Genomic DNA, 22,241 nt, shown 5'->3' with positions numbered 1-22,241 from the left:
GCAAGCACTACACTTGGAGAACGACATCACTGGACATATTTACATCTGTATATGTATAGTTGGCAGTGATAGTTTAGCTAAGGCTGTTAAAAGACAGCATAAACTTATGTAATCCTTCTGAATAAATTTCACACTGATGAGAATAGCTATTACGGTAATAAGCAGTTTGCATGTTACCCAAGTTCTGTTCACTCTCTCAATAGCATTCTGTGACTTCTTTCTTAGTCCCTTGCTAAAGGGTTGTAAAATAGCATTTAAAAAAAAAAGAAGCCTGTTCTTGTACTCTTGTCCCCAGGATGCACTATAGAGCACAGTCAAATAAACCTAGTCCAGTTTTACAGCCCTCTCCCAAATTCCATACCCATGTTGACAAACAAGTAGTTTCATTTCTGTCCTAGCTCTCCAATTACACTTAATTTTTTAGACTAAGTTACTTCCACATAATTCAAGATGATCTCTCAACTTCTTAGTATCAAAACACGCAAAGGTATTCATGAAGTTATAAACCACAGAAGTTACATTAAGCAGTTAAAAACACACACAAAAATAAGAAATACTGCACAGTTACATACCAGTTGCCCCTGTACGAACTTACTTACAGAAAGGTATGAGATGACATCGCTGTTAATAAGCAAATGTACTGCTCTCAGGATAGCCGAGTTTGTCCAGGTTGGGCAGGCACGCAAACTGAATCATAGGTGGTGGCCCACACATGAGAATAAGCGTCTCGCTGCCAGGGGAAGGGAGGTGGGCTTTAATCATATCTGCAGTGATGAAGCCAGAACTGTACTTCCAATCTGCAATAAAGAAAATAAACTATTAATTTTAATTTCTCTACAGCCTGAAGCCTTTTTAAACTGCATATGTTTAAACTGCAAAGTAGCTGAAAGTTTGCCACCATCAGTGCAGGCAAAGAGAGGGTTAAATCTATCACTGAGCTCAAATCTAACGGTCGTCTTTGACAGGGACGGACCTGGTTGATAAGGGTTTATATAGACTTTCAGACATTCAAAAGAAATTAGACAGCAGGTAGTAATATACAGGAAGAATAAATCAGCTTTTCCAGTGAAGAGAGGTCACCCAGGAGCAGTTGTGAAGGGAGAGGTATTGAGACCTGTGCCATCCAACAACTTAAAAAAAAATACGGCAAAGAGATCAGATGATGAGGTGACAAAGTCTAATGACAAAAGTTCTCCTGTGTAATTAAATGATAAGAGGAAAAAAAAAAAAGTTAAATGATTTCAAGCAATAATATTATTGAACGTATCTTCCATTTAAAGTGAGCCAAGTACGAAAAATAATCCTGCCTTCACATACAAAAAAATATGTGCTTTGCTCATTTATCAGGAGCAAGATATTGGGGTTATGAAAAGAGCAGCAGTCAAAAGGCATATTAAATATTAAGTACTAGTAGGAAAGGAAAAGGGAACACCATGTCAAAGTGAAAACACTGTTTGCCTACATCTTGAGAACTGCTGTTCAGTTCTGATCTGCTTGGCTCAAAAAGGGACACAGCAGAGCTGGAAAACATTGGGAGAACATGAGCACAGGCATGTAACTACTGCTGTGTGGGGAAGAGCAGCAACCTTCAGTATAGAGGAGATGGGGCAGTGGCATGATTGATACATCTGTAAAATTAGTAACGTGAAGACCTGTTCACACATGAACTGAGGTAAAAGCAAAGCAGAGGAAGTATTCTTCAGACACAAGCGCTAATCCTATGAAGAACTCACAGGGGCTCCAAGGAGACACAGCAAGTTCATACAGAAGTAGTCCACTGAGGGTTACTGTACCCATAGGGACACATTTAGTTCAGAACTGATTAGGGACTGGAAAGAGTATCAAAGCTGATTACTCTGCTCTGGCCATCTACTCACAGCTATTGCTGATAACAGGTACAGGACTTTGACCTGACTCAGATTGGCTCTTACATCTGTTAATTCAAAGCTCAGATCACTTCCAACATGCGCAAATGTGAATACCCAAGTTTCAAAGGAGATTCAGTAGAGTTCAACCTCTCCATTTCCAATTCAGTGCTACACCAGCCTACAGCTAATGCCTTAGTCTATATACATGGCAGCTCTGTTTTAGCACAATCTAATCCAGAGCAGCTACAAAATGAAGATGTGCATGTACCTTCTACAGATCTTAAACAATTTAATGCCAACAAAAGGCTAACATAACCTGATTTGGTAGAGAGCCTAAGCCAGAGCTGTAACTTCTGTTGAACAGTCAAAACTGGCACATCCTGATATACACCATAAGATCCACTGAGTAATATGTCTGACCCAACAGGAATTAATTATTAGTTCACACTTTCTAAAGCCCACGTGGTTTAGAACAGTTTTCAAAAGAGGTGTTGTGGTAAGGCTTGTGTCTGAGGAGCTGGGGGGTGTCTTTGTTGTTTAAAACAGTGTAAGACAAGAAAATATCATACTAATGGCCCCTGGAACAAGAGTGAAACTGTGTTGTACGGCAATGAGCAAAGACATTTCCAGTGTGTACCAGCAGCCTACCTTGTGGAGGTCTGTCCAGTGTATACCAAAGCGTGAACTGATCAGGATGCCTCTTAGCAATGTCTTCTAGCTCAGCTCTCAGTAATATATCTTTTTCTGTCTGCAAAATGAGACCACTGTTTAGCTCCAAACCATCTCAAGATGCCCTCTGATGTGAGCTCATCTGGCATTCAACAAGACAAGTACAATGGCAACTCATTCCAACCAAGAAAGTGATTTTCCTTTCCCCTTACACAATAAATCTGTACATACAGATTAAGAAAAACAAACCATGAGACTTAACAGCCACCTAAACACTGTCTTAATGATGGCAATTTGAACAACTGCTAAATCCAGAATAAAGTCACAATTAGCTGGATTTGTCTCTGACCGTGGCAAATAAAGCCCTGTACAGACATGGTGAAGCTTAACTGTAGAAAAAGATTAACCGCACAAAATCCTGTTTCCTTGAAATCAGTGAAGGAGTAAAATTATTAGAAAGATCAGGATCTGTTCACACTATTTATCCCTAATATAGGAATTAGGGAGTACAAGTGAAACTATGAGGAGCCATCTTCAAAACAAACAAACAAACAAAAAAAAATCATGGAACTATGAGAGCACCACACAAATATTTATAAAGGGCCTTATGGAGAATTTTTTTAGTTAGTTTTTCCTTCTTAAATCACTTTAACACAAGACAATACATTAAGAGCTTACATAATAACCATTTCCTGCTCCTCCCTATACTGATCACTTTTAAATGTGCTATCTCAGATAATATTTTCTTATAAATGGTTGGGTGACAATACAAACCCAAAGACACTGGAAGAGTGTGAAACATGTAGACCAGTATTTTTCCTATGGGTCAATGTCCCATCAGTTTAAAAAGCTCATAGGACAGCAAAAAAGTAGACCATTAAAAATGGAAAACAGATGTGTCAGCATACTCACCTGATTAGCAAAGAGAAGGTAACATTTGGTGGAGTCCTTAGGATCATTTGTGATATGACGTATCAGCTGCAACATAGGAGTTATTCCTGTTAAAAAACAAAGCAGTTAAGAACCAGGTATTTCTTTCAACCGCCATAAGGCTGCAGTTTCAATGTCAATGCTGCCTGTCTTCAGTCTTCAGTGGGAGTTTAGTCTGCACAGGGCTACATACCTCTGAATTTCTAATCCATGCCGAATGCAGAGGCTAGAGGTTTCTATTATTACACATAGTTTCAAAAAAAAAAAAAACCCACAATACTTGTATCTAGGGCTTTCCTCTTTAGCATTCTCTATCACATACAGCAATTTTACCCTCAAGACATTCTCCTACAATATTTTTCGTTGTCGAGAGCGAAGCTCAGAGAGATGAAGCGACTTCTCAGAGGTCACACAGTAAATCAAGACTAAAATTGGAAAGTTTCTAGCTCCCAGGACTGAGCCCAAAACACCAGAAAGCCTCAGTGTCACCACTCATGAAAAGAAATACGAGTTGAAGTGCTCTGCTGTGAAAGTACAGTGTCTGATACTCCTCACCCACATCCATAAAGCGATCTCTCTTCTCTAGAGATTCCATATGATGAGAACAGTTTTACCTGTTCCTCCAGCTATCATCCCAAGATGCTTTGCAAACTTCTTCTCAGCTTCAGCCTTCTTCTGAGGCTTGATAAGAAAGGTACCTAAAAGAAGTATTTCTATGAAAAGTATTCTGTATGAAAAGCACTTGACATACCCTAATCTTCAAAGATCTGTAACTGGTAACAAGCTTTCATAGCCACTACGGTTTATAGCAGCCAAAGCAGAGCAGAAAGGAACGTTTGTAAAACATGCATCTGAGAAACAACATCCTCAGAGATACAACAGATTCATTGGTATATTACTCATCATAAAACATCATGATCCAGAGGAGCACTGGGCTTTTACCCCCCTGAAGTGTGAGTTAAGTGCACAGTCCCTCTCAGTCATGATCAAAGCAAAATCTTTCACATATATCTTAAAAGAGGATTACTTCTCTAAACTTATTTCGTCCCAGTCACCTCAGGCTTGGCTTAATCATGAAACAGAGCTGGCTCTCAGTCAGCAGGTTATTCAGTAACAGCGCTGAGACTCCCAGAGGGCATTTTAGGCCACAACCTCACTTGTTTAAGAAGCATTTGGAGCTTCTCCTTCCATATGTACAGCTGAGGTATTATTTCCAGTGCGGCGTTCTCAGTAATATAATGCAATAACAATTTTTTCAGATTTAATTATACAGTCCCAGGAGTGAGACAATAACCTGCTATTCTTTGCACAAAGTAATCACCAAGTGCTCTTTCCCATCAGCTCAACTCTGATGGGTTCTCGGTCAAGTCCAGAAAAGGTGGATTTTCCTTTTTCCACTTTGAAAAAAAAGGATTTTCTATGAAGTTGACAAGTTTTATAAAATACCTCTGAAAATAACCAATAAAAGTTCCTCCCCTTTGCTCTCCCACCTTCATGTCACAGTACCTGCCCCCTTGTAGACAAGGAGCCCATTTGGCCCTCTGAAGTCAATAACATCTCCAATCTTCATGTTATCTAGGTACTGGGACATCTTCCCACCTTCTGGAAACTTGGGATTTACATTTTTGTAGTAGACCTGTAAAAAAAATAATTTGTAGGGTATCAGCCACTAGTTCTACTGCAGACAATATTACAAACTGTAATACTGGAGGTCTGAAAGTTAACATCTGAGAAAGAGACAATTCTTTGCTCTCAGTTATCTGTTGTGCCTTGCAACAGGAAGCTGCCAAAGCAAGTAAAACGTTCGCTCGTGCACATGTTGTTATGCCCCCTGCAATCAGCCAGGCTGACAGGCATAGGTGGCAGGAAGATTATGTACTGGTGCACTCATTTCACTAATGCTTTGACAAGAACCTTATGTTACCCCATTTTTGTAATTGCTCCTTCTGAAAACAGCATTGCTTTTTTTTCTTTTTAAGAGACTTCAGCCACAGGGGTTTTTTTTTACCTTTCAAAGCACATAGTATTAAGTGGTTAATAACAATTTACCATACTTGTAACATGAAGAACAGAGCATGCAAAAAAGACCAGATTTTTGCCTAAGGATAAACTCTGTTGTAGAAAAGGATTAGAAAATCCAGAAGTACCAGGATCAAATCATCTTGCATTCCCTAGCTTAAAGGATTTCCCTGGTTTTTGTATCCCATTCTCTTAAACAATAAACACATTAGCATAACTTTGCACACTTACAGACGTGAAACTGCAACCTCTGTAGGGTCAACGGTAGCAGTTCTTATCGACTTCTTTTCTACTTAGAGATATTAGCAGTAAGTACAAGTAGCAGCATAAGCAGCTTGAGTGATCACTATTTGTGTGTTGCCAAAATAAACCAAAAACATACGTGTGTGTGTATATATATATATACACACAGTTCCTGCAGTACTGCCAAAGAAGTGATTCCTTTCTCCATCTTCCCTACCTCAGCTACATCTCAATGACATACAGCAGATACACAGGACACAACTTACTATTCAGGAATAATGAGAAATGAGTTGTTTGCCATGCAGTCATTCTATTGAAAAGAAGATCAAACAAAATAAACTCTATATTTCACTAAAATGAAACACTTCCTTCCAGTTAGCAATTTATCTGTATTAAAGGAAACCAAAATTTACCTTTATAATTAAATCAACATAACCTTTTGTCTCATCACTGGAAACAGGGGTATAGGCTCGAATCACCAGATTGCCATCGATTTTTGCAGAAAGGTAAACATGTTGGCCTAGGGAGAGGGAATTACAATCTGATTATTTTGTTTATCACCAGTTCCAAACTTTTCTCAGGCCTGGAGGAGCAGGTATTATAACCCATTAAACACAAGCAATGATAGAGAAAATCTTTACCATGAAAATTCTGTATAAAACATGTAGCCTGTTCTTTTTTCAACAAATGTTTCTGGAGCACAGATTAACTGAAGAGAGCGGCTATGTTACAGAATCAAGGCTAAGATACTATAACAGGAGAGTAGGAAATTTATAGTGAAATAGATATAGAAAGTTTGTTGCTCATTCTTAAGTGCTCTGTATTTTGGGTTCTGCTGTTCTCATGTTCATTAATGAAGTGAAAGTAAGGAGGCACCAGTTCACATAGGCAAAGCAAAAAATGTATATTATGGTTTGCTGGCAGCAACCTCTGAGAGCAAACTTCCCAGAGATTCTGCACCAAGACATCAAGAACAAAGCCTTGGACCATATTCCTCCTCCGTAATTCCTGCCTCCATAATGCTGTGGCTTCCACAGCATTGGACACTGCTGCCCACAGAGAGTTCTTTGCCCAACTTAAGGCTCCAAGAGGTAGACTCTGAAAGGCACTTGTTTCTGCTGACTAAACGAACCGAAACTCCTTGCCAAGAGTAGTCTCCTCAGCCAGACAGCACTAACCTACAGGGTTGTATGGAAAAACAAAAAGCAGGAACAGTGCTGGCAGGAAACATTTATTTTCACCAAAATGATCCTGGTAAAAAGTAAAAGGCAGGAACCTTGCAGGAGGTAATCTGGCCCATACTGTTTCAGGATCTTATTCCTAAATTCCTAAGAATAAAGTCTAGATAAACACAGGCACCACAGAGCATATTTCAATTAATTTATCATTTGTCTAGTTAATGTGGACAGTTCAAGTACACTTTCCCATACACGTCAGAAGAGAATTTGGAGCAAGACTGCTGCCCTTGACAGGCAGCATGTGAGAAGGACATGCTCACAGCATGGAATGGGAAAGACCCTGACATTTGCCATACAGCACAGGAAACTATGGAACACAGTACAGAACAGGGCTACATCTGCCACATCTGCAGATCAGAAAGGGAGACTTTCCCCTGCATAGATTACCACTAATTCACCATCCAGGGTTCAATGCCATCAGTTTTGCAGGGCACAGGAAATTAGGCTGTGCTAACCCTAGTCTGAACTGCACTTCATGCTACAGAAAGCAAGACAGACTTGTACACATATGTACGTAAATTAAGGTTAAGCGTATGCACAGAAAATGCTCTGAATATTGCAGCATTTTCTATATACAGTAGTTGCATTTTTCCCTTTGTTCCACACGAAAAAGTTACAGGTTTCCCAAGCAGAAGAATCTTTCTCATCTAAAAGTGTGACCATGTTCGTCAAAAGCATGAGGGCAATTGACAGTAAACTGAGGGCATACCAGGTGGAAGTAGACTGCAAATAAGAAACATGAAAAAGCTTTAAGATGTACCATTCTGCTTATATCCTGGCCAGTGGTGAATTTCATCAGACTCAGTTCAGTTTCACTGTTCTCATTCTAAACTACACCACACGATTTACCACAAGCAGAACAAAACACACACAGAAGATCAGAAATACAACGCTTCAGGAAATCTGACTTAGCAGCATTCAGACGCAGCTTTTAACTCCTTGCTTTGCTGAACATTACATTCCCAAACAGTCAGAAGTCCAAGAACTAGGAGTTGTAAATCCTGAAAACAGAAAAACATGTAATGAAGTGTTTTCAGTACTTGCCTACAGGTAATCCTAATACATGATCAGGTGAAGGCAGCCCAAATCGGAATTTCTTGGTATCATGACTGATTTCCTAAAAAAATTTAAAAAAAAAAAATATTAAAAAATTATAATAAAATCAGAATGGGGTCAACAGTCAACACGCCCACTGCTTTGAATTTCAAACTCTGCTCAACACAATACGCTTTAGTAAGCCTGTTCTTTGTTAGCATGCAAGCCAAATGCTAGGAAGGGAAGCAGAAATGGCATTGAAAATAAAGTTTACTTAGATCAGAAGTTTTAGAAGCAGTCTTTTCCTCATTAATTGCACAAGAAGTGACTTTCACCTGTCTGTGCAATCCCTAGAGCACCTTTACATAAAGAAAATCTGTAAACCCTCTATTGCCCAAGGCCAGTGAGCACATTTCATAATGTGTGACGAAAGATCAGGCAAGACACCACATGCAGCAGCACAGGCTGTTGGGTTACCTCTCACTGACACGCATTGGATAGAAATCAAGAGAGAAGCACAGCTCTAAACTAGGATTTAAACACACAAAGAAATGAGCCCACCCTCCTCTTGAAACAAGTGTAACATGGTACTATAGGTGTAAATGCTTTTAAGATCCTGCTCTACCCTAGGGAAACACTACAACATGGCTGTGGGAGTCACAGCTGCTCCTCGAGGGCTCTGAGCTCTGCTCTGGCCCCAAGCCTGGGGCAGTTCATAGACAACCGCCCCCCCGACCCCCTACCCGGGCCAACCGCCGCTCAGACCCCCAAACCAAAGCACCAACCGCCCTTGAGACCCATAAACCTACGGACCAACCCCCCCTCAGACCCCCAAACCAACGGAACAACCGCCCCTCAGACCCCTAAACCTACGGACCAACCGCCCCTCAGACCCCTAAACCTACGGATCAACCGCCCCTCAGACCTCCAAACCAACGGACCAACCGCCCCTCAGAGCCCCCGAACCAACGGACCAACCGCCCCCCACACTCCCAAACCAACGCACCAACCGCCCCCACACCCCCAAACCAACGGACCAGCCGCGCCCACCCGCCCCGGGGCGATGGGCAGCACCGAGCCCCGCAGAGCCGGCACGACGCGGGGGCTCAGGCCCGTGAGAAGCCCCGGCGCTCGGTCACCTCTTTGTCCACCAGCCGCAGCGGGTATTTAACGACAGGGTCCTGCAACGTGACGGGGTCGCTCGTCCTCCCCCCTGTCCGTCTGAGCAGCAGCAGCAGCAGGGCAGACACAGCTACCACGGTCACGGCGATCACCACAGGGGCGTCCTGCGAGGAGAAGGGCAAGGCGGTGAGGGGAACAGCTCCACGCGGACCCGCACACGCCGCCTCCCTCCCGGCTCCTCACCGCAAGCGCTCCCATGGCGGCCAACAGCGGCTTCCCGGCGAGCAGCCACCGCTCCACCTTCCCCCTCCGCCCCACAGCCCGCACCACCCCGGCCCGGCCCCGCGGGGCTGAGCTGCTCCCGGGGCTCCGCCTCCTGGTGCCACGGGCACGCGTGGGCAGGGCGCTGGAGTGTGGCCAGGCGGAGGCTGGGCCGGGAATAGCGCTGCTCGAAACCCCGCTCCTCCCGCAACCCCGCCTGAAACAGGACACCCTAGGAAAAGAGGCCCCATTTGAAGCGTCTGTTTTGTGAAGCTAAGGCATGTTTAAGAATACTTCGAGGTTTATCAGCATTTCACATGTCCTGTGCACAGAACTCACTGCGGGACCGTTTTGGACAGCAGGACCATCTCCCGAGGTTGGGAGCATGTCACACCACAGGCCACTGCGAGCAACCAGACCCCCTTTGCAGAAAACAGTGGGATAGAAACAGCCGCCAAATGCAGTTATCCAGCTGGTCGCTCACTGGCTACAGTCCTTTTCCTCCCCTGCATCACCCTACCTTAAATCTCATTGATTTCGTGTTCAGCAACAGAACAGCGATGCAGGAGTTCTGGTCCAGTCTCAATTTGCTGCAGTCTGTCCTGTAAAATAACAAAGTTCAAGTCCTCTGGGAAAAAGCAGCGTGCAAACTTATGATCTAACAACACAAGGTTCACAGGTAGAGGTGCCATTTTTCATTTTCATACTCAACCAACCTCCCTCAAGTCTGCAAAAGTACAATCCTAAGGAAAGGCCATGAAGGCTGCATTACAGGTAACCGAATTACAATGTCAGTGCCTGGCCAAACAACCAATTAACTAGGGAAAGGGGGTGCAAGAAGTCTGACCTTCAGCTAGAGTAACTGTGGAAAATTGTTTCCTAATTTCTTCCCCATCTCCTGTGCCAAAATTTTGCTTCACAACAAACAGCCCTAACAAAGTATTTAGCATCTATGGACTTCAAATGGCTTGTAAAAACAAAAAGAAAAAACAAACAAACAATAAATGAATAAATAACCACAAACCAAACCAAACCAAAAACCCTAAAAGAGAGTATCATTTTTCCCCCTACAGAGTATAGGACAGGAGCACATAATCTGGGACAGTCACAAAAGTCAGTTAAAAGAAAATACGACTCTTTGAAGTTCAAGCCCATACCACAAGGTGAGAAATAGTTTATCTAAAATAAAAGGATGCCTGTATCACATAGATGCACCTTTGTCAGAAGAAAACTGACCAAACCTATGGGGAAGGAATACCAGGAATAATGTCACAGTGTGCCAAGCTGTAGATGGTGATACAAGGGGAGGTAATAAATCGGGTTTGTTAGTTTTTTGAATACTTGAATTTTACGTGACTTGTAAAAAGACTAAAGAGAAAAACAACACCAAAATAAAATTAAGTCTCCTGTGCTACTGAAGTACTGACTATCAAAGGCTGGAGAATAAATTCTCTACCAGGCTCCTTTCTATTTCTTTTGTCAATACTAGCTTTTCCTCATCTAACCACAAGAGCAGGGGTTCCACTACCAAAACACTACATATTACAGTTCCATTCCTGAAGTAAATTAACTCCTTGTGCTGGTGTCACACAGAGCCACTGTCCTCAGAGTATTGTAACCAAGCCCATGACCCCCAGGCTGAATGACTCGTTCTCCATGATTAAAAAAATTCTCCCACCAAGATGTTGTGACTTCTTATTTTCTGGCAATATGGTAATGGTACCGCTTGTAAGTTTCACGTATTTCGCTTTCCTCAACGAGCTACCATATCCACATGGCAAAAGGCTTGAAACTCAAGCAGAATAAAGCAGAACAAAAATAACAGAGACAAGAAACATTCAGATTTCTCAGTCAGAATTTATCCTGAAGGATAAATAGGAACAAGGGAAGGATAAGTAGAAATTTATATTTTTTTGGTTTTGTTAATTTTTCAAGTCAGGACTTTCTGTCTACTATGACTAATAATTGCACAGCTATGCAATTACCAGTGGTTCTCTAAATTGCACTATTGACAGGAAGCATTAATCTTCCCTCAAGAACAGAGAGAGAAAGGCAAGTTGGGGGTTCTGAAGAGCTTCAGAAACATTTAATTTGTTTCTTGTTTTCTCTATTAACTATTCCTAATACTCCTTCAGTTTTTGCTGATTATTTTCTTTTCTTTTGTGCCAAAGGCAGAGGTTTTGTATATATAAACATATTTTTCTTTTTTTCTTTGAAGTACCAAACCTAATTATTTCCTCTTGTTAACTTGTCTTACACAGATATAACATCCACAGTTCCTCTGGTGTTACTGTTAAATTCACTCATTTGAAAGCATGCAAAGAACCAAATCGAGTCACTTCAGATGAAGAAATAACAGTCTTTCTGTGCATCCAACACAGGACAGTAAATGGATTGCTAAATGAGAAAAAACCTGCCCCTGTGCCACTTGTCCTCAAGACATACAGAGGAAAAAAGGCTAGGGGAAGATCACAGGAGAATACAGTTCTACACTACTACCTCAGTAATATGATTGCCAGAAGAAAAGTCAGGAAATGCACAGCATGGGTACCTGCAGGCAGAGCACATTATGGAAGGAGATGCTGCTGCTGTGCTATCGCTCCTCTGGCTCCATCAGGGAGGACACAGGAGTGTGGTGCAGTACAATGCAGTAGCCACTACATTGTCCTGGGCTGGAAAAGGAGGAGATGGCAAAGTAAAAGAATTCATAGAGATAATGCCATCAAGTCAGTGATCAACAATGTTTTTAACAGCTTTTGTATCCATCTAGCCAGAACCCAGATTTCAGACAATGATTGCTTCCTCTTATGTACTATCACCAGACATGCTTTGACAATGGACAAGTATTTATTCTAAATATTTTGCACAGTGCCAATGAACAATGCAATGAGCCTTCATTTGCTTCCGTATAATGTTACAAAGATTTTTTTACTTACGTGCCAACAGAAGAAGGTGTCTATCCAGATTTTAAGCACACGGGGAACCTGAGCCTACCTCAGTACTCAGGTAGGCTACTAGTATCCTACTTTATGACGGTAGGGTTCAGAAAAGCCTCTTAAAACTGTTAAGAATTAAAGTGGACTTGATATCAATTTTGTAAAAACTAAACCACAATTTCATTACATGAACTCCATGGAAAATATTTTTTTTACTTTTTTTTTTTTTTTTTAAATCAAATTTGCATCACAAAACACTTCACATTATTGCTAAAAGATACTGGTAGCTTACAATGGACTAAAAAGATACAAGAAACAAAAGCAAAACTAGACTGCTTTTAAAACCACACTAAGAGAAACACAAAAGGTCAACATCATGCAGACAAACAAAAGTAAGTACCCAAACAATCCAATCAAATCATCAAAGATAGCACTCCTATTATACAAAATGAATTTTTTAAGCAATATCAATTTATCAGCATATAGACACTGCATTCAATAGGCCGCTTAGCACAGCAGATACCACCCATAGTTCTCCCCCATGTCTTTATTTTTCTGAACATACAGCACTGACATCTGCTAAATAAGCAGATAAAAACTTTACAGGTATTTAAAATTATCTTGTTCCTGTTAAGCAAAATAGAATAGCAACCAAGTGATTAGACACATCTGCTCCCATAGTTAAACTTGATGTAGTTAGCTAATAGAAACTTCCACCATGACTGAACATTAACAGACTTCCCTAATGAAAAATTGCAAAGGATACTTTCCCTCCACTGCTCTCCAAAGACCTCTTCAAAGAGCTTATCAAAGATAGAACAAGCATACTCTATCAATAATGTAATACAGCTATGCCTTACGCTTAATCTGAATTTGTCCATAGTCCTTCCACCATGAAGGTGGAAAGCTCATGCTCTAGACTATTTTGTGGGCTTTTCCCTAAAACTTTACAGGGAAAACAAGAAACTGGTGAAAAGCATTTACTATATTCATTTGGGAATAAAGATATTATTTGTTTCGCCAGCTACAGAATAAAATTATATCTTTAAAAAAATCAGAAGTTCTAGAATAATGTCATCAAAAAAGTAGGGTTACTGGCATCAGATGCATGGATGGGAAACACATCTCTAAAATTTTTGCCATTAATATCAATAGAAAAAAAAAAATAAGAGATCTTACTTCCTTTCCACTTATTTTATAGATCACTGAGTTAAAGAAGGTTTATACTTGCATTACCTATGGTACTATGATAATCTAGTTTCTGAACACTAAGCCTGTGCACAAAACAGTCTGCAAAGCTAGTTGCAGCCTGCCATCACTATTTCTTGTGTAAGCAGCCATTTGGGCATTAAACAAACTGCTGTTTACAAGAAAATGTGCTCAGTTTGCAGCGTGTGGATTACACAGTACCTTTTAAATTATATGTATAGATCAATTAGGATAGCTGTCGGTTCTTGCATGGTGCCAAAGGCCCTTGGCCTGTAACACTCGTCTTTACAAACACTTCTTTCTGTTTAAACGACACTCAATTTGTTTAAATAGGAACAACTATATTAAAAATATCCTTTTCCCAGCAATTGGATTGATTCACATGACTAATTACTAGGCAATGTTGTTCTGCTCCTCAGTGATGCATTCCTGCTGCCACTGCTCCTCCCAGAGCCAGGGGTAACACTCTCATGGACCTGAATGGACAGATGGCCAACTGCTCCTTCAGTCATTTTACAAAGGCACTTATTTAATCTCATTTCTACAGTATTTTTATGCTTTCCAATACTACATTCAAGGATATACTTGGCATATGGTATATAGTGGTTTATTTTCCCCCTCAATCCTCGTAAAATAGATTATCAGAGCGTCAGAAGCCTGCGAGTAACTTGTATCTTCCCCAAGCACACAGGTGTAAAGCCAATGTCTCAGTTTGGGTAAATCAGCAATAAATTCACCAGGATAATCATCAGCTACTTTGGAATCTGTTAACCAACCATGAACTAACACAGTCTCATCAAAATTTGCTTTTCATGACATTTGTGATTTGTAAATGTTTTACAGTGTCGTCCACCAGAACTGCTCTTTCGATGGTCACACCATGAAAATGGGGAGATCTACAAAAAGGAGAAAAAACATGGGGTAAACTTGGCAAAAATCATCAACAAAAGCAGTCTGTAAACTTGTCAAAGTGGACTCAGCTGTCATGTGTCAGTTCATGTCTCCCTACCCCCTGCCAGCCCTGAGAAAGGAGGCTGAAAAGCAGCAGTATGAAAACCATATTCATCAATGTGAGAAATGCAATAGAGAGGGGAATAATTATATAGTCAGAAGAAATAAGATTTTCAGAAGTGATTACTGATTCAGATTCATCTGTTTCTGGGCATTCAGCTAGGGGTATTTTAAACAGCTAAGGATTTGGGAAGTGCTGGACACACAAATATAAAAATGTCACCCTGGAAAAGATCTCAAACTAAGCATCTAGCAATAGCAAAAGGATTTATTTAACTGGGTTTTTTTCATACATACCACTACTATTAACACTCTGCTTGATCCAGTCAACAAAACCAGCAACATTTGTGTATACTCCTGGGTAGCTCTTCCTTCCGCATCCCAAGCCCCAGCTTGTGATTCCATGAAGGGTGTAAAATCCCGAGTTATCTTCCGAAGGACAAACTAATGGGCCACCAGAATCACCCTGCACAAGGACAAAGGAATCTTGTGGTGCACAAACATCACTTCTTGTTTTTAAAATAACAGTTCAGCTACAAGAGGTACCAGCTGCCTGTGTGTTTGGGCGTTACTCATTTTAAAAAGCAGAGAAATAATCTTTGTTCAAGGGAAGTACCTCTTTTTGCTGTGTAATTAAAATCCTACTAGGAAGGAGTCTGTTGTTTTAAATCACCTATAGCCTTTTCCAAGGAAACAGCTTAGTGAGATCTCAACACCCCCCTTTTCAGCCTTGCCCCAGGTGTCAGAAGGCAAAGGTGACGTGTGCAACTTACTGTGCAGGAGTCCTTGCCTTCTTCCAGAGGGAATCCAGCACAGATTGTCCTCTGGGTCACTTTACTGGGAAGATTTATGTAATAGCTCTGACATGTTTCAAGCACTAAGATGGGCACTTCCAGCTGATGCAATTTTTTCCCCTTTCCTCTGTCTTGAAGCAAAAGACATCTTAGAAACTAGCAGAGGCATGAATAAGTTATTCCAGAAAGATTTACTCCTCCCCTTTTCAAATGGTCTCAATCTAAATGATGTGATTTCTTTCCTCCCACCCACCCATTTCCCTACATATCTAACCGATCTTAAACAAGTGAAAACTTTTTAACACATCTGTTCTCCAAGAACTAATGTATAGATTCATAGAATAACTTTGGTTGGAAAAAACCTTTAGGATCAAGTCCAGCCATTAACATAACACTGCCAAGTCCACCTCTAAACCATGTATGTCCCTAAGTGCCACATCTGCACATCTTTTAAACACCTCCAGGGATGGTGACTCAACCACTTCCCTGAGCAGCCTGTTCAAATGCCTGACAACCCTTTCTGTGAAGACAGAATTAATGTCACAACACAGAACGTAGCATTTAAAACACAGCTACAGCATGCTTAACCTTCAAAACGGCAAAGATTGCATACCTCCTTCATGTGCACCCCATCCTGTGACCACGCACACGCTCGAGGGCTGAACCTCCTCCTCCCTGGCAGGGAGGCACACTGGGCGCACATAGTGGTTGAATTCTAAGGGCTTGGCCAGTTGCAGTAAGGCAATATCAGAGTCCATAGTGGTCTTGTTAAAACTTGGATGTATGATATACTGCTTCACTGACCTTTTCTAGGAAAGCAAGGACATTGACATTTTCTAACTTAGGAATGTGAGTATTTACATCACTTTGGTTTTATGAAATTTTCAGGGCTTATATGAGAAGTCTGAAGAGAAAGAAACATTTGAAAGCAGCTGATCAAATCACAAGCTTCCTTGTATTAAAAAGTCAAGATTATGCCTCTGGACATGGATCAGAGAACATGCAGGAAACTCCACCCAGCAAGTGTAGGAAGAGGGTCTTGGAAAAACATTTGTCCAGTCTGGGCAAAGGGGAAAGTTGTGTCCCAAATATTTCTGCCCTGGTAATAGTCACCAGAGAATTTAGAGACAATACACTCAACTCCCACATCCTCCAGGATACTGAGCTTTGGAGTTCATGACTGCTGAAGGCACAGATCTGTGCTGATACAATTTCTCTGACTGTCACTCAAAAGCTCTTGTGTAAATGCAGATGAAGGTCAGCATACAGGCTATTAGATTGCTGCCTCATGAACAATTTGGGAGATGCATTTACATTAAAAAATATTTTGCAAGATTGATTTATATGTTATTATTAAACAGAACTTACAGTACCTGTCTGTATTCTTGGTCTGTGAGATCATGAATTCCTGTTACCACCATCCATAAGTCTCTGTATACTTCTCTAAAAAAAAAAAAAAAAAAGGTAAGTACATTCTCAGGCTGGTGTAACAGCATTCTTGCATTCTTCAAACCTGTGAATCTTAAAACCTTCCCCACGCAAAATAGATACAAGATATTCCTAGGCCTCCTGAGGCCCATATTCCCATACAAATCTATGGAGATCTTCTCATTGTCTTCTATGAAATATTTTCATGATGAGGCAGCAGGATCTCTCAAACACATAGCAAACTGAGAGATTGTTTATTTTTACAAGGACTGAGGATGCCTGGTGCAGAACACGAGGTCTGCATGGTCCACATCATCCAGGGACAGTGCTGGTCCCTGCCTTCTTAATGAAAAAAAAATGGATGACCTCAAAAACCTAACTACCCATTACACTATATGAAGAAATGCAACAGAAACATTTCATTTTACCCTTTGGTTTCTTAACCAAACCTTCTCATTCCCTGAGAACTTGTCATAACTCCCTGACGATATTAGTTGTGTAGAATCATTAATCCGCGTACACAAATTCTGATGTAATGGCAATGTGCAATAGAGAATTCCTCCCTAGTACTGATCTTAAAGCAGTGTCTTCAACATAGCACAACAATGCTCCTGACATAAATTTGCTAACTGATATTTAGAAACTCAGAAGCACAAAGTCCAAAATTCAAAACAGCACTTGCATTTCAGATCTCCAGTTTTGTGGGGGTGGGCAAGAGAGTCAAAGAAATCGATAATACAGATGTCTAGACATCTTTGGCATTCAGGGCTTTTGAAAGCTTACCCTCATTTTCAAGTAATTGCAACTTTATTTGAAAACAGGACAAAAATACTTTTATCACAGCAATCCTGGGAGGATTTTTAAAACATCTTTTAATGACACAAGGTACGTGAATTTTAAATTAAGGTCTTTGTGATTAATTTGAAATGAAAAACAGTTGGGTAGTGTTCAGCCCAACAGATGAATAAACAAATTGCACTTTGGAAAGTATTTTAAAGAGTCTGAAAGTCACACAGACCATCCTTTTGACTCCTCTTAATAAAGACAGAACATTTTCCATGTAATCTCATTTAACAGATTGACAGTTATTGATAGGAGAATGGCATTAACGTTGGGCACAAAAGCCTCCTGTATGTCCTCCAAAACCTACAAAAATTCAGTAATTTTTAGATTGTTTTGATAGGTTGAGTCTATCTGGATGAAAACTTGCTCTGTAAATAACCCACATACAAAGAAGTTGCCCAGGAGTGATGGATGACAAGGGATGTATTATCTCGTAATCTTTTCTGAAAACTGAAATAGGCTCCTTACTTCCTTAGTAGCCACTCTAATCCTACTATATGTGTGTAGAGCAAAAGAATCCTATGCTAGTGTGAGCTGCAAGTAGGTTGTAACCAAAACTGTGTCAGCCACCCTGGGCAGAACCACCACGGCTGCAGAGACGCACGGTGTGAATACAGAAGTTCCCAGGGAAGGGTTCATCCCTGCGTACTTACTTAGAATTAAAGCAGTGAGCAGCTGTGACAACCCATTCTTTGGCAAGAACTGCTCCTCCACAGATATGCTGATCTGAAATTTGTACACTGACCTGCCAAGGCCATGAGTATGGTACAGCTTCTTCACCTCCAATTATCCTACTGAAGATGAACCTGGGCTGATTTGAAGGCATTCCACAAATATCATCTGAAACAGAAAGCACTGCTGTCTCAAGAAGTCTTCAGATTTGGAGAAGCAAAGAACAGTCCATTTAAAAGCTACCCCACAGCTTCTCAAGCTTTCCTCCTCCCCTTTTTTTCCAAAACTTTCAACTTCCTTCACTACAAAGGATCCAAATCTTTAGAGATCGTATGAGGAGAAGATCTGAGCCAAAACAGAGCTTCCAAGATGAAAGCAACTGCTTACCTTCCAAAGTTTTAGCCTCAAATCTACAATGAATATGGACTCATCCCATTCTCCATAAAGTACTGGAGGGAAAAAGGGAAGCTCCAAAATATTGTTGACTATTTTCAAGCATTCTCTACACTTTGCAGCTATTTTCACCAAAGCCAGTAGGTGTAAACTGACAACACAAGCTGAAATAATGTCACTGCGTTGCTGTGAATGACTTAACATGATGAAGGAAACAAGAAAAAATAGGTTCTGCTATTCTGAAGCCAAAGTGTGGAAGTGTTACCATTCATCTTTTTATTTCCTCAAAATATCCTAATGAAAAATTCTGAGACAACTGCATCTGTTACATATTTGGAGAAAACACCATTTAAATTATAGTCTAAAAGGTACTCCCTATGTCCATGAAGAAAGTATAACTTGGGTTGCCTTACCTGTTGTAACTTGTGTTTCTTCTTCACTCATATTCGTCTCTTCAAATTCTTCACTAGTTGAATCCAAAGTATCTAAATCTAACAAAAGAAAATAGCAAATGTATTAGCAGCCTGTCTTGAGTGACAGTTTCATTACAAAATTACTTTTATTTCCTTTATTAAAACTTTTGTAGAAGAAGTAAATTTCTACAGTAGGGTTCTGTGCTATTACTTCTTCATGTGGTAGCAAAGTGCCATTTAAAACGTACCGAGATATTCTTAAACAAAATAAAACTGACTTTAGGGTAGATTCATTGTTACCCTTCACTCACTCAATAGGCCCTTTGTTTAATGCTTCAATATGTTCACAATACTTTTTTTTCACTGAAAAAAAAAGTTATATTACAATCTCCTAGAGTAAAATAATTCTGAATAGCCAGATTCACTGAAGAGCCCATTGTGCTGCCCCAAGAGGCAGTTTCCCAAGTTACTTCTATTACCTGCTACATGAATAAAAGAGATCATAGCTCTGAATCCACCAAAGGTCTCTGTTTCATCGGAGTGGAAGACAACCAGCATCATCGCAGAGGAGCTTAGAACAGGTGCTGGTAGGGTGAATCCACAAGACTTAGCTGAAGATGAGAAAGCAAACATTCACTGCAGATTAACATGTACACGTTCATCCTTATCTCTTTCAACAGTGGGTACCTATATTCTGTGTATTCCAGCTCTCACACAGAAGGGTAAAAAATAACTATGCATGAGAGAGGAGTAGAGAGGGGCTAAAAGACTGTTCTATAAATTATAAATAATTATTATAGTAATTATAAAAACATAGATTCTTGCATTATTTCACAGGAGTTGATTGCAGCACTGGCGTTCATAGCTTGCCATTACACATAGAATGCCCTGGAAACCTGATTTTCCCTTGCTAGTGTTTCAATACCAGCATCTGCGGGTGCTGATATAAGCACCAGCATCAGACAAGTGCTGAAATCGGCTGGCAGTGACAGGTCCTCCTCTCATCCAATGTAAGCCAGGGGAACCTCCAGCAAGGTGGTGAGTGCTACAGGAACATTCATCTGGAGTGAAAAACAACTGGACTCCAAAAAGGAGATTTATTGGGTGCTTTCTGTGTCTGATCATTACTACAAAAATTATTTTTCATGAATCCAGCTCTGAATTTCATACAGAATTTCAATACACAAAACTGCTCTGTTCAATGTGTTTTTGCCTTTGTAAGTGGAACAGAAGCAGAAATACCTGCAAGTATTTTTCAAGGTACTGAAGCTAGTACCTATAACATCACCTGATACTCTAGAGGCAAACTTGATTTTAGACTGTGAAACAGGGCTAGTGAAAGTCATAAAAGAAACAGGCCATCCCCAAAATATGTCAAAAAACAAAAGTCAGACCAATTTCCTCCTCTTTTCCCACATCTTCATATACAGTCACAGCATCATAAGAGCAATCTTCACTCTCTTCTACTTCAAAATACTGGTATGTAAGCTTTAAAAAAAAATGAAAAAGTGAACTTTGTTGTTAAATTCACACAGAAAAAAACCAAACATCTATAATAGGGTCTTTAGTACTCTTAACAATTCCTTTAGGGTTTGGTTTCTGTGACATTCAGACCTCTCACAGGTGATACATCGCATACTACATTTGCTAGAAGAATCTGTCATGAGAGAATTTACTATAACCTAAAGGAGAAATCAAAACCCATCCGGCTTTTGAGATGGGCAGTGATTTCTCTTAACCCCATCCAGCAGCATTATTCAAGCTTATGTTTCTTGATCTTCCTTGTCCTTAGCTGCACAATTTCTTGTTAACCCAATGGTGCCCACTTCCACTCTGTAGGCACAAGAGGCTCATATTATACCTTGATTACGTGGTTCTCTGGTGCATAAATAATCCATTGACAGTCTGCCATGTTGCTGTAGTGCTCTGGATAGTGCATACTTTGCAACATTCCTTCTTCAAAAAGGACAGCTAAGGACTCACAGCCAGAATCTGGAAATCCAGGAAAACAAGTGGAGACACTGTGATTTCCTATTAAATAATTCATTTAAAAATAAAATAAAATAAAATAAAATATCCAGAAAAACTCTTGTGGTGTTTTTACACAGCTGAGGAAGATAACAGGACAAAGGCAGCAAGCCAAATCCTTCTGTTTGAAAAAGATGCAAGTGCAATTCAAGCCATGACTCTAGCCTTCCCCTTTGGCTAGAGGCGGTGCAGGCAGGCACAGGTACCTGTGTGGGGTGACAGAGGAGCAGAACACGGCCACGACAGAAGAACATTTGTCAACTCTCTTTGAAGAGGAAAGCAGAGACATAAAACACAACCAGAGGACATGTCTTCCTGATGGGCTACGCAGTGGCACAGCCCTTCAGAGCTGATTCTTCTCTACATTCTGCCCTTACACTCTGCAAAGGAAAGAAACCAGCTGGAAAAGCTGCAGGAAGAGGAACAAGAGGTGTGTGTCTGAAACGGGATTGTCCAGACTCAGCGGATGCCCCTTGGGCCTCCTCCCTCGTGATGGTGAACTGCTCTACACAGCAAAACTGAAAGCAATTCTCTGTGACATATATCTCTGCATTAGCTGCCTCCCTCAGGGCCCCTCCACGAAAGCCCGCTTGGGACTGGCAAAGCAGCTTTCATCTGGAAATTCTGCTCATTTGACTAATCATATTAATGGAGTTCTAAAACATTCTGGAAGTGGAAGGAAATGAGATCTTGGATAAAGTGGATGCAGAAGAGGCAAAGTTAAAGGAGAGCATCTATCCTACCTCTTTCTGGCATCCCAGTTTCTCCACAATGTCACATGGCAGGCTAACCACACTTACCTTGTTTGCAACATCACCTGCATAGAAATAATATCATAGGACCATCCTCTGATTTATTCTTTCCTGAATTTTTTTTCAGGTGACCACACAAGAGTGCAGACAGGTATATTACTAGACTTAGACTTACCAGGAAGAATATCTGGTGGAAGAGCTTTGTAGGTCATGGAAAAACCAGTTCCATAATCCTTGTTGTCAGAAACAAATTTCAGCCTTACACTATTGGAGCCAATCAAAATAGGTAAAGGAAGACCTCCTCCACAGAATTTCCCTGAAATATAATATTAGAGAATAATCACTGTTTAAAGTCTTCAGACACTTGAAAAAAATTG

The 22,241-nt window shown here is 40.6% G+C and overlaps 2 protein-coding genes across 15 annotated transcripts in view; both read right to left on the bottom strand.

Annotated features, from left to right (window-relative positions):
- LOC102085307 (NADH-cytochrome b5 reductase 2) overlaps positions 1-9,498 on the bottom strand; it is a 41,482-nt gene extending 31,984 nt beyond the window's left edge. For 6 of the 8 annotated variants that reach the window (XM_065066331.1, XM_065066329.1, XM_065066327.1 and 3 more), the window contains exons 1-9: positions 9,368-9,498; positions 9,142-9,288; positions 8,012-8,084; positions 6,143-6,249; positions 4,974-5,103; positions 4,082-4,165; positions 3,450-3,535; positions 2,517-2,616; positions 600-797 (exon numbers count right to left, since the gene is read on the bottom strand). In XM_065066331.1, coding sequence (XP_064922403.1) covers positions 625-797; positions 2,517-2,616; positions 3,450-3,535; positions 4,082-4,165; positions 4,974-5,103; positions 6,143-6,249; positions 8,012-8,084; positions 9,142-9,288; positions 9,368-9,382 — 915 coding nt within the window. In that variant the 5' untranslated portion in view covers positions 9,383-9,498 and the 3' untranslated portion in view covers positions 600-624. Of the gene's footprint in view, positions 1-595; positions 798-2,516; positions 2,617-3,449; positions 3,536-4,081; positions 4,166-4,973; positions 5,104-6,142; positions 6,250-8,011; positions 8,085-9,141; positions 9,289-9,367 lie in introns of all 8 variants that reach the window. The other 2 variants (XM_065066324.1, XM_065066330.1) reach the window with 1 other exon arrangement.
- An 18-nt stretch (positions 9,499-9,516) lies between these two features.
- OVCH2 (ovochymase 2) overlaps positions 9,517-22,241 on the bottom strand; it is a 44,998-nt gene continuing 32,273 nt past the window's right edge. For 4 of the 7 annotated variants that reach the window (XM_065066288.1, XM_065066289.1, XM_065066287.1 and 1 more), the window contains 11 exons: positions 22,040-22,180; positions 20,946-21,076; positions 20,479-20,572; positions 19,564-19,695; positions 19,085-19,162; positions 18,260-18,446; positions 16,709-16,778; positions 15,949-16,144; positions 15,315-15,466; positions 14,839-15,007; positions 12,214-14,426 (listed from right to left, as the gene is read on the bottom strand). In XM_065066288.1, the coding sequence (XP_064922360.1) occupies positions 14,404-14,426; positions 14,839-15,007; positions 15,315-15,466; positions 15,949-16,144; positions 16,709-16,778; positions 18,260-18,446; positions 19,085-19,162; positions 19,564-19,695; positions 20,479-20,572; positions 20,946-21,076; positions 22,040-22,180 (1,373 nt within the window). In that variant the 3' untranslated portion in view covers positions 12,214-14,403. Of the gene's footprint in view, positions 9,988-11,936; positions 12,058-12,213; positions 14,427-14,838; positions 15,008-15,314; positions 15,467-15,948; positions 16,145-16,708; positions 16,779-18,259; positions 18,447-19,084; positions 19,163-19,563; positions 19,696-20,478; positions 20,573-20,945; positions 21,077-22,039; positions 22,181-22,241 lie in introns of those variants that run through there. The other 3 variants (XR_010473276.1, XR_010473277.1, XM_065066291.1) reach the window with 3 other exon arrangements.

The sequence above is a fragment of the Columba livia genome, chromosome 5 (genome assembly GCF_036013475.1).
Source record: "Columba livia isolate bColLiv1 breed racing homer chromosome 5, bColLiv1.pat.W.v2, whole genome shotgun sequence".
In the NCBI taxonomy this organism is placed as follows: Eukaryota; Metazoa; Chordata; class Aves; order Columbiformes; family Columbidae; genus Columba; species Columba livia.
The sequence above is the reverse complement of the archived record's forward strand: the minus strand, read 5'-3'. Positions and strand labels throughout refer to the sequence as shown.